Source organism: Bombus pascuorum, chromosome 3 (assembly GCF_905332965.1).
Source record: "Bombus pascuorum chromosome 3, iyBomPasc1.1, whole genome shotgun sequence".
Taxonomy (NCBI): domain Eukaryota; kingdom Metazoa; phylum Arthropoda; class Insecta; order Hymenoptera; family Apidae; genus Bombus; species Bombus pascuorum.
The window spans coordinates 9,285,037-9,296,858 of NC_083490.1; the positions used below are offsets into that span (position 1 = coordinate 9,285,037).

The window sequence follows — 11,822 nt, forward strand, 5'->3', positions numbered from 1 at the left end:
CTCAATTCAAGGTATTTATCTGGAAGGCAATATTTGGATGGATTTTATTTGAAATAAAAGAAAAAAAATTGTTTTAATTGCATTTATTGTGATCCAATATTTTAATTGTCTAAATACTATCAGTGAAAGACTTCATAATTTATATATGTATAAGACATTCAAAATTATACATTCGGATGTATATTACAAGAATATTGCAGCTGTTCACATATATAGAATTAGAACTTTAAGAACAATTTTATACTATATATTGAATTTAATACAACTTACACAAAAGAAATGTGTCAATATTTCTTGTTGGAACTTAAATAAACAATTTATTTCAATTGGTATGCCGTATACATACTATATGTTTAATATAGATAAAGAATAATGCAATTTACATGAACAAAAACATAATCTATTTATTTTGTATAGAATAGATTATCTTTAAGAAAATTGTTTAAATTTCTTGTTTATTATTTTAATAACATTATACCCGTATGTTAAGTATCGAGAAATAAGTTGGAGACCTATATGTCAAGGATATAATATATACTATACATATATTATACGCTTTCAAATATATTATACAATTTAAAAAGAATAGCTAATAGAATAAAGTATCACACGTGTTAAATACGTAAATTTTCTAAAAGAAGGATTGAGATATTATTCAATGTTATTTTTGCTTAAAATATTCCACTTTCTTAAATGATACATATACTGTTTCCTTATTTACAATTTTAAATCTTCTATAAAAGGAAAGATAAAAACAACAATCTCAAGCATCTAAAATAAGTAATATAAATTTTGTTTCATATCACATTTAGGAAATTAGTAAAATATCTGATAAAGAAATATTTCCTGTGAACTAAATGAAGGTATTTACAATTTTTAAATATAAAGAAAGTATTAAAAATTTACCAAAGAATATTAAAGATCACTTCACAAGTATTTCTACTTCTTTTTATCATTTTGTTATGAAATCTTCAAATTTACTTATTTTCTTCTTAATGAGATTGATCATTATTTAAATACTTTGGATGATACTGAATGACTCAACACAATGTATATCTGTGAGTAATTCTTTTGCATGTCAATAATTAATTTTTTATTACTTCTAACTTACATTATTTTGTGCGAGAAATTGGATGTACATACATATACTATTTATTTTATTCATTTTGTGCTATTATAATTTTACACCTTCATTTAGCTCTACTATTTAATAATATAATTTTAACAATAAAGAATATTCATTTTATTCCACAATTTGCATTGATTAATTTCTAAACCTTCATTTATATTGGTCACTAAAATGATAATGGAAAAGTTCCCTCACATACACAAGTATTATTTTCCACTTTCATGCAATTCTACTTTAAAACATACAACAGAATATGTCTATGAACTTGCTCCATCTGTAACCAAAAGTTTCTAACTTTATAAACAATGTTCTATGTACACGTTCTACACGTTTACAATGTCAATACATTGATCATCTAATCAACATAAGTTCACGAAGAATCACATGATATATATATGTATATCTTTTTTATTAATGATCTATTCTTTCCAACTTCTAAGATCAACTAATATATTCTGGCATATACTTTGAAGACTAGATCAATACATTTTTCATCAGTCCTTAACACTTTGCACCAATTTTATAAGATTGCACAGATAATAGCTGTGTCCATTTCCTAATCTTATCTCCTTTTTTTCTTTATATATTTTACAATGTTTCTATAACTACTGTACAATTCTATATTATGGCTTCACAGTAAGTAATATTTGGTTAACAAATTTATTAACACTTTCGCGCCCGCATTGATTCATTTCTCATTCAACTCTGTTATGCATATATCTACCCCTTTTCTCTCTTACCAAAATTGTAGAAAGGTTATCCCCTGAGGTCTGATAAAATCATGAAGAAAAAAAAAAAAAAAAAAAAAAAAAAAAAAAAAAAAAAAAAAAAAAAAAAAAAAAAGAAAGAAAAATACGTAGTATCGTGCTATCGATCACGAAAGTGTTAATAAATTTTATATCTTATTGACATATTTTTTTTATAGCCGTTTATATATTTTACAACACAATATCTGGATCTTTCAGTTGAATTAAAAGTTAAAATTGTAATAAGATATAACAGATAATGATAAGCAATTAGTTCTCAAATAAAATGTAACATCTGCTAAAAGGAATATTTCAAGCAGTATAAATTAAAATTCACTAACAATATAATCATCATATTCATAAAAAATAATCCTTGTAAAATATCAATTCTAAAATTTATACAATCTGAGATAAAATTGTTTTATAAACAAAGTCCAAAAAGGAAAAAATTCCTGGTTTGCTATTCTTCACATTACATCGTTGTATTTGAATCTCTAATTTATTTTTTAAAATATAGTGCTAACTGTATGTAGAATATTAATTGAAAATGACATATTTCACTACATCTTTTTTAATTTTCTGAGGTTCACAAATTTAAATATGTATACTCAAAATGTTAATGCTTAATGTTATCCCTTGTTAATTCATGATACGTTTTAGTAAAGTATTTGAAATATCACTTGACAATTCATGAACACATAATATGTATCTAGTTTCAGTGAATATGTTCAATTTCAAAGTGCATAATGAAATAATCCTCCTGATATTGGACACGATGCATGTTCTTAAGTAATGAAACATATAGTGCACTATAATGATGTCTATGTAGAATTACCTACATCTATAGATAATCTAAAAAATATAATTTCAAGGATATAGAGAGCTTTAGTTCTTTACAGTGCTTTGTAATGTTTATTGAATAAAACGCAATTGCGATGGCAAGTGTTGTCCGTAAATTTAAATGTAATCGTTATTTTAATTTACATTAACTACATGTCAGTGTTAGTTTAATGTTTTAGTTCATTAAAATTAATTTAAAAGTTCACTCTTTCATGTGTATAATTTTAGAGTTCGTTAAGATTCTAAGAAAAAGTTATATGTCAGCTTTTTCTATCATTTTGTTCTTTTTCGTTAAAATAAAATGTCAGGTACATACTTCTCATCCATCATGTTTCTTCGCCAATGTTTCCAATGCTCTCGGTATACACAAAGGGCATAGTATTTCCGGCTTAGTAGTTTGAGATAACATTTTTCCTAAGTACTGGGCTGTATGTGGAAGAACTAATGATTCGGATCCCAGTAACTCGGTTTCCATCGTTGGAATTACTTCGGTTTTATATGTAGCTAGTGGAAAATGATGTCCACACGTGAATATCATTGTATCTTCTTCAGCCTCGAGAAATCGATATACTGCATCCGGATCCTAATTTCATAAATAAATGTTTATAAAAATAATTCTTAATTTAAGCAATACTTTAAATAACAAAATAAATGTACTATAATTTTATAATCTACCTTAATGTGTACAAAAGATTTGGAGTCATGAATATTAGAAGACACAGTGCTTATAACTCCTTCCATCATTTCTTTTGGAGTATTATTTCCACTTGAGCCTGGATATCCAGTCAATGGTGGTCCAAATTTGTCAGCCATTAAGGAAGATAATAGTTTAATGTAATCAGGCATAGGTTGATCTAAAATAAATAGATAATAATTTAGTATAAAGTATTTATATTCGATATGATATTTCAAAACGTAAGATTGCTTACTTTGATCGATATGATGTAATAACGTGGAACACACTTGAAGACAAAACTTAAGAGAAAAACAGTTAATTGCAATAAAGTTTTTAGCTTCGCTATTATTTTTATTTATATCCAAATATTTATCCATGATTTCTTGGCTGCAAAAATATTTTACGATTATGACGACGTTATTTAAAAACGTACAATAAATAAATATAATAAATTTACCAGAATAACAGCAATCCAAGAGGATAAAAGATCGATTGAATGTGTTCCAAAAATATATTCTCTATAGTTTGCATCGGTAAATCGTGTTTAATCCAGAACTCAAGCGCATCTTGTAACATTTTACATTTGATAGTGTCCGTTTCGTTTTCCATTTCATTCAAAAAAAACTTAATAACTTTTATAGCTTCATTGGTTATATTATTCTGCCGAGATCGAGAAATTTTCTTTTCATAAAATGTCCCGTTACTTTTGGGCAACTGATCTACACTTTCCTTCATAGGAGTAGAGGGAGGAGAAGAACAATCTTTAGTGAATATCTCTGCTTTTTTTTGCTTTGGTAATTGGTTTTCCTTGAAAATAAGACTTTCCAACCATTCCTCCGAATCAGAACTAGTGTCAGAATCGAAACTATCCCCGAAAATCCCCACAGGTGCATTTTCACATTTAATATCTCTGCACAGTTCTTCTAAGCCACCCTGACAATCGAATGTGTATAGTTCTTGTTGAAGCGTTTGCAGACTATTTAATGATTTGCTTGCAGGAATTTTCATTTTGTTCCTAGCGGCGCAATCTTTTACAGAATCAATCAGATTCTTCTCTATCTGTTTGTTAAAAAGTTCAGTGTTTTTTCTAACGTGATGTGCTGATGAAGACTTCTTTAAATCACACTCATCCAAAGACTTTCGTTCTGTCTTTTCGCACAAATTTTCAGACTTCACTTTTGAGCAAGATTGCAGACTCAATACGTGTAATATTTTCAATTGATACGAAAACGCATCAGAAATATTATGCTGCAGCATAGCTATTTTTGAGCAAGCTTGGTAGTTTCCCAACTCGACACTCTAAAAATGAAGATATAAAATTATTAATTATACAAAATTTTTATTAACATATCGCTATAGAACTATAAGTTTTAGTTGATTCTTTTAAAAATTATGTAAGATAATAAAAAACCAACCTTCTCTATAATTCTTGAGGAATCATATAAACCAGAGAAATATTCTAATGCATAATGTAGTGTCAATTCTCCTGGTGATTTTTCGATAACGCTCAAAGGACGAATTATACCCGCCAGAGAGGGTATGTCATAACTTTGGTAAGAAATAATGGGAGCGGGAATATTAGGAACTTGACTAGGTACGTCCAAAGCTACATGCGATGCGTGAGGGAGCCGTACAACTCGCTTTTTAATCAACACAAGCTTATCGTCGGTGTCACGTGCATCTTTTGCAGGAAGCCGACCTAATTGTGCTCTACTATTATTACCCCAAGCTAGAACTGTACCTCCTGAAAGAGAATACAGCGAAAAATGAAAACATTGTTGATAGCAGAACCTGAAACTATTTAACGAGAATAATCACTTAAACTAATTAACTTTAAACTAATCAAAAAGTCTACGTCTAGAAGCATAAGGGGATAATGAAGCTAAATTTTGTACTATAAACATAAAACTTATCTTCTTCAAGCTTTTTTTAACATTCGTCAGCACAACATATTATGCAGTTTAGATACCTGGTTGAATAGCGACTGTATAATCGTATCCGCAATGAATTGCAACTGTTTTAATTATAGGGTTTATTTTTTCCTTGGATTTACTGCTTTCTGCCTGGAATGATCTAGCTTCATCATGTACATTTCCATTTCTCTCGTTCACCGCAGAATTCTTTACATCGCCGTTTAAATCTTGTTCCTCTTCCACTCGTTTGTAAGCATTATGCCTTGGTGGTACTTGTGCAAAAATCGAAGCAGGATTGTAACACAATGGCGTAGGAATCGGCACTTCCCGTCTGCTACCATTGCCTATCTGCCCATCCAAATTTCTGCCCCACATATAAAGCGATCCATCCTTCGTCATGAGAGCATTATGGTGGCAACCAGCCGATATCTGTTACATTATTATTAATAGATGTGTTATAAAATTTAGATATAGAAAAAATGTCAAAATAAAAAAAGGAACGATAAAATACGATAAAATAGTAATCTTGTTAAAGAGAATCTTCCAACTAACCCGGATGATATCCCCTTTGACTAAACTCGTATCTACAATGGTTGGTTTTAAATGTGTTTGAGCTTCTTCAAGGGATCCGACGTTTACACTTTTTAAACACGTGTTATCTAACTTTTTTCGTGATTCTGTACTAATACCGCATGCTTTTGATTGTACATTTCTATTTTGTGCATTATTTTCTAAGACTTCTTCATTTGTATCATTCATGTTTGCGGAATCCGTGACTTTTTCGAACTCATCAATATTTTCAAACTGCTTTAAGTCTCGTTGTTCCAATATTCGAGTTCGTTTTTGCGTTTGTGCTTGCAATCGGAGAACTTGGGGACTAGCTCCCCATATATATAACTTATTTGTAGAACTAACAGCAAGCTAACAAAAAATAATGTAATTAGCAAAGATGTGTAATCTTTTCTTTTATTTACTTTAATATGATAAATGATCATAATACAATAAACTTTTTTACTTACATTGTGAAAATATCCAGTTGTAATAAGAGTTATTCTTTCTGATAACGAAACTTTTATTGGCACTGAACTCTTAACATTACTACCCACACCCAATTGCCCAAAAATATTACAACCAAATGCATACACAATACCCTCTGTTGAAAGAGCTAATGTATGTGCATGACCGGCAGTAATGTAACGTATAACGGTACCAAGTAATGACGTAACTAACGTGGGAGTCATTTTTTTGTCGGTATTACCATGACCCAATTGGCCATGAACACCCCAACCCCATGTGAAAACTCTACCATCTGCAGTCAATGCTACTGAATGGTATTGTCCAGCTACTGCATCAATAATGACTTCTTGAGCCAAAGAAGTGATCAATTCAGGGGTTGAACATTGTAAAATTTTTCCCAGACCTAGTTGACCAAACTGACTTGAACCCCACGCGTAAACGCCGTTATTGGTTACTGCCAGAGTATGACAATGTCCGCAAGATACACTGAGAACCTCAACTTCCATGAGCCAGAAAAAAGTTATAGCTTGAGGCGAACCATATCTCAATACAGATGGACCAATTCCTAATAATAATTAATATAAGTATAATACATATAAAGGGTATAAAAAAATATGTCTTTAATTGCATGTATATTTACCTAAACATCCATGCACAGAACTTCCCCATGTATAAACATTTCCGTTCCTAATAAGAGCAACATGAGAGAATCCAGCACATAATGGTCTTCTTTTGAAATCAGCACCAGAATTAGTATTTCTATGATCCTAGTTTAAATTATATAAATATATGATTATCTATTTAACATGAAATACTAAGCAGTTTATGTTATAATTACCTTCTTAAATTCTAATAATTCAATGTTACATGTAGTAGATTCTTGATGTAAAATAGATTTTTTATAAATCAAAGTCAGTAAAATTAGTAAAAAAGTTTCTATGATTTCTTCAATGAGTGTATCAGCCTCATCCTACATAAGAAATAAAAATAGATGATAATTATATGAATAAACGAATGAGTTAATTGAATAATAAGTTAATTATACATACATTTTCCACGAGATCTATAGAATCACATTGACTAGATTGAGAACTGTGCGAAGTAGTTCTATGACGTAATCGGCATCGCACTACCCTAGGTCTTATTACTGGATTCGTTGGATCGTATAGTGTTACTAATCTCTAAAACACAATAAAAATATTTTCATTAATTATTTTTATATTATATTATATGCTATTAACGTATTTATGACATAAACACAATTTAAATCCTACCTGAAGTACAAAAATTTGAGATTCTTGAAGATTATCAAGAATAAATGACATATGATTTCTAGCTAACTCAGGATAGACTAACATTGCTTGCATTAGACTTGGTTCACTTATACATATCAACAAACCATCTAAAAAAATTGTTTTATGAATAATTACATAACTATCTTTAAACTATATTGTAATTATAATTTTGTATTACATGGTGTTGGTTGGAAATTGCTTGTGCTGAAAGTATGTATTGTCCTCATAAGAATATCTAACATTTGTCCATAAAGACCCTTCTGTGTTGCTAAATGATGTAACACTTCCCACAGACACGTCTGTCCAGCGATATTAACTGCTAACAATTCATCATAAAAAGAATTTGTAGATAAGAAATACCTAAAATTCAAATGATTTTTATTGAATATTTTCTTCATAAAGTTTTTATAAGTCATATCTGAACGAGTTTTAGTTAAATGCTTACAAAAATTCTTTATATATAGCTTTGGACTTTTGAGATGAAGCTCGAAGCGTTCGTTCGATAAAAGCGAGAACACATAAGTTAGAAAGATGTATTCTTGGTGCAACAGGCATTTCGCTAATAACAGGGGAAGTTAAACAATGTGTAAGACAACGTAATAAATCCGCTGTATAACCAACAGAAGCAAATTTTAACATACTCTTCATTATTCTACACTGAAAAAACAGTAATCATAAAAATTATATACAAATTTAAATGAGGAAACAATGTTAGCATCTTTCTTATATTTACTTACTTTAGACAATTTATAGCAAGCTACAGCACGTGGAAATTCTTTATTAGTTAAAAGTATATCACCAGCTTGCTCTAATAATTGTTGTGCATTAATACCGAGCACTACAGCCAACTTTGCCGCTTTTTCAAGTTCATTATTTTTTAATACTAATTCCATAAAAATTGATAATATTGATTTCCTGCAAATGAAAACGATATGATTATTATGAATTTTGATGAAATGAATAAGATATAATAAGGATATAACACTGACCTTAAAACAATTTTATATACAGAATGATTTGTTACAATTATACAAGTATCCACATGAGGTAATTCGATTTTAATATCTCTTACTCCCTTTGGTAACGTGTATTTATGTTTAATTTCTTCAGAAAGTGTTGTTGGTGCACTATTTGTACAATCAATAGCTCTGTACACAGCACGTATAACTTCTTTACTGTTCATCAAAGAAAAGTGGCCAACAATACACTCTGGATTAAATTTACCATTATCGCTCTTACGAGTTTCGGATAATCTGTCTGATATTACATATATTACACGTTGACTGACGTCAGTAATAAAAAAAAATCGCTGAGTTAATAAAACGTTTCTACATGATTCAAATACTTTATGCGCCGATAAAGGTACGGTAGTAAAATTAGGTCCATATACCTGCAATTTTAAAATCGTTCCTATGTCATATTTATTATTACAACTAAGAATTAATAAAATATTACTATACCAATATCTGATTTGTAATAGAATGGTAACATGTATATAATTGTTGTCCATCCCTATCTAACTGAGACATTAGAAATACATCTTTTGACATTGCTTCTGGTGTTATCTGATTCTGATTTACTTCTGTAGAAGAGTCAGAATTAATAGTTATATTTTGTGTATTTCTATTGCTCGTAATATCTGTAAAATTAGTAAAAAGATAGTTAAAAGTTAAATTATTCTCATTAATGGTTTATAAAAAAATTAAATAATTATTGAATTTTATGTGAGTATACAAACCATGATATTGTAAATTTTCTCCTAATGTCTGATTTTTTGTTTCTATTAACTTTTGTCTAAGAATTGCAATTTTTTCCACAGACAACTGCTTGAGTCCTTGCAATCTGGATCTGGTAGAAGCAAATATCTTGGTATTATCATACATGTTATCATTTGTATGCAACGCATTATATGATTCCCCATTCTCTAAATGATGCAAACAACTGTATGTACGCTGCTCCAAAAGTAATCTCCATTGTCCTCTGGATTGGCTTGTTATCAGAAGAGATACAATATCATTACTTTGATCGCGACAAATATGCAAACTGGCAATATTCCCTTTGATTTGTGTGACATTTGTTTGATGGCCAGTTTCAAGATTTAGAAATATAATCTCTCCATACTCAGTTCCAATAATACCAATTTCAGCTGGTATTACTGTACTTTGCCACCATACAATTGCAGTAGGCCTAGAAATTTTAAATTATAAAAATATAATAAGTGAAACATTAACTTATGATTATGTTTCATTACAAATCCAATTATAATATGTACTTCGAATGGGATGACTGTGAACTAATGGAAGGAAAAGAAGTTATATCATCACTAGTCCATCTTTTGTCCTTCTCACAATTTTCATCTACAAAGTATAGAGCAGGGATTATATATACAGATCCATCAACACTTGTAGTGAGCAACCATGATCCCATAGAGTGAAAACATAGAGCTGAGATTTGTTTGTGAGATCCTTGGAACCAAGGTATTCTTTTAATTACTGCGGTAGATACTGAATCTTTCTTATAATACAAAAAAATGTCAGCATTTCCTGTTGTAAGTGCTAAAAATAATTTCTTTCCATATTCACATTGTGCACTGTGTTGTATCTCGGTTGCTTTAATCAAACATTGTAACTTAAATAGCCTTTCTTCAGTAAAACTTGTCATTGGCTGAAAGCCCTCTGTGCCTATTTCTGCAATCATTATATTTATGGCAACTGGTAATCTTAATACTACCTGAAATATAAAATATTATATTAAATTCTTTAAAGAGATTCTATTAAAAATATTATTATCATACAGTACCAGAAGAAAAAATACAATATATATTTTTATAAATTTCAAACTTAATTAATATCTACAAAGATAATGTAATTATTAAATTTTTAAAGATATACAAGATTTTATATCTATCAAACTTCTAATTCCGTAAAAATGTAAATATAATACAGTCAAAAAAAATAAATAGGTGAAAAAGATCATCATAAATTTCTATGACTTACACATATTTAAATCAATAATTAATAAATTATTTGTCATATACATATTCTAAGAGATCGTGGAAAAATTTACATAAGACATAATATTCATATTATGCTATTTATTATTATAATAGTGTAAAATATTTATGAATACATGGCAAGATATTATACCTGTGTTTATGCGCTTGTAAAATAATATAGTTACCGAGGAGAAAGATTTGTCTATTAAGAAATTCTTGTTGTGCTAAAAATAAATGATTGCAAAAGTAATCTAGCTTAAATATCACATTACGCATTCCGTCGACACGTATTTATTTTTTCCCTACACGAAAAACGAAGAAAATTAATTATTTACAACGCATTACATTTTTACAATAACACCGCCGTCAAATTTCCAAACGTCAGAATACCAAGGTTATATTGCATTATAATCACCACTATTACCATCATGAAAAAAACAAAATTACTAGTTTATTATGCAAGCGAATATTTCTTGCATATGCGCCTTGATAGATCATGAATACAATTACGAATCTGTTTTAATAATTTTAATATTTTTGGGACAAAATTAAATACTTTTAACTTATATACATAGGTGTACGCAGGTACCGAAAATAAAGAATGTTAATGAATACAGTACATACAAAATGTATGAACACATACTTTTATTTTCCCAAGAAGTTAAGTTCTACATTCTTTTTCATAACATCAAATTTTGATAGTCATATGAAATTACTGTTAAATAATACGAAATTTAATATAGTAAATGCTATAACAAATAATATACTATATCAATCCTCATATCGGTCTTAGGACCGTTTCTTCTCAGGTTTATATACAAATTTTTCTCACAATCATACTTTCCTAGATTTCACGATTATGAATGCTTTTTCAAACGAGAATATATATTTGCATATTTTTTTTTTTTTTTTTTGGCAATATAGAAATGAAAAAGACAGTCCTAAGACCGATATAAGGATTGATACAGAAATCATAAAAGAAACCGATATATATAGAAATTTTAATTTTTCACAACAACTAGGCATTTAGAATATCTTTATATTAATCAAAACCGTTATGCATATTAACAGTAGTGTTAATAGTAGTTATTAACGGTTATTTTCGAGACCGTCTTAAAATACATCACTGAACGTTCTCAATTGTTCAAATACGTACGCTGATGTATGGCGGACAGCGTACATGCGGATATCTTCAGCGAAAATTTAAAATC

General features: G+C 29.1%; 1 protein-coding gene across 1 annotated transcript; it reads right to left on the bottom strand.

The window, feature by feature from the left end:
• Nucleotides 1-68: 68 nt before the first annotated feature.
• LOC132905032 (uncharacterized) lies at nt 69-11,038 on the bottom strand. Its single transcript, XM_060955946.1, has 20 exons — nt 10,763-11,038; nt 9,889-10,346; nt 9,355-9,803; nt 9,077-9,255; nt 8,606-9,006; nt 8,354-8,531; nt 8,062-8,273; nt 7,795-7,976; nt 7,596-7,723; nt 7,371-7,502; nt 7,160-7,291; nt 6,962-7,088; nt 6,324-6,886; nt 5,857-6,225; nt 5,361-5,733; nt 4,807-5,135; nt 3,849-4,690; nt 3,645-3,778; nt 3,391-3,569; nt 69-3,298 (listed from the first exon to the last, which is right to left on the bottom strand). The coding sequence occupies exons 2-20, from the start codon at nt 10,311-10,313 to the stop codon at nt 3,035-3,037; spliced, it is 5,598 nt and encodes a 1,865-aa protein (XP_060811929.1). The 5' UTR covers nt 10,314-10,346; nt 10,763-11,038; the 3' UTR covers nt 69-3,034.
• Between the last annotated feature and the right edge of the window lie 784 nt (nt 11,039-11,822).

What these genes read in the sequence shown, in the direction of transcription:
- LOC132905032 (XM_060955946.1), bottom strand. Translation starts at nt 10,313, where the DNA reads ATGATTGCAGAAATAGGCACAGAGGGCTTTCAGCCAATGACAAGTTTT. An exon ending in AGAAAATTTACAATATCATG is followed by an intron (nt 9,256 to 9,354) that starts GTTTGTATACTC and finishes CTAATTTTACAG; the next exon opens with ATATTACGAGCAATAGAAAT. An exon ending in TCAAAGGGGATATCATCCGG is followed by an intron (nt 5,734 to 5,856) that starts GTTAGTTGGAAG and finishes ATAATGTAACAG; the next exon opens with ATATCGGCTGGTTGCCACCA.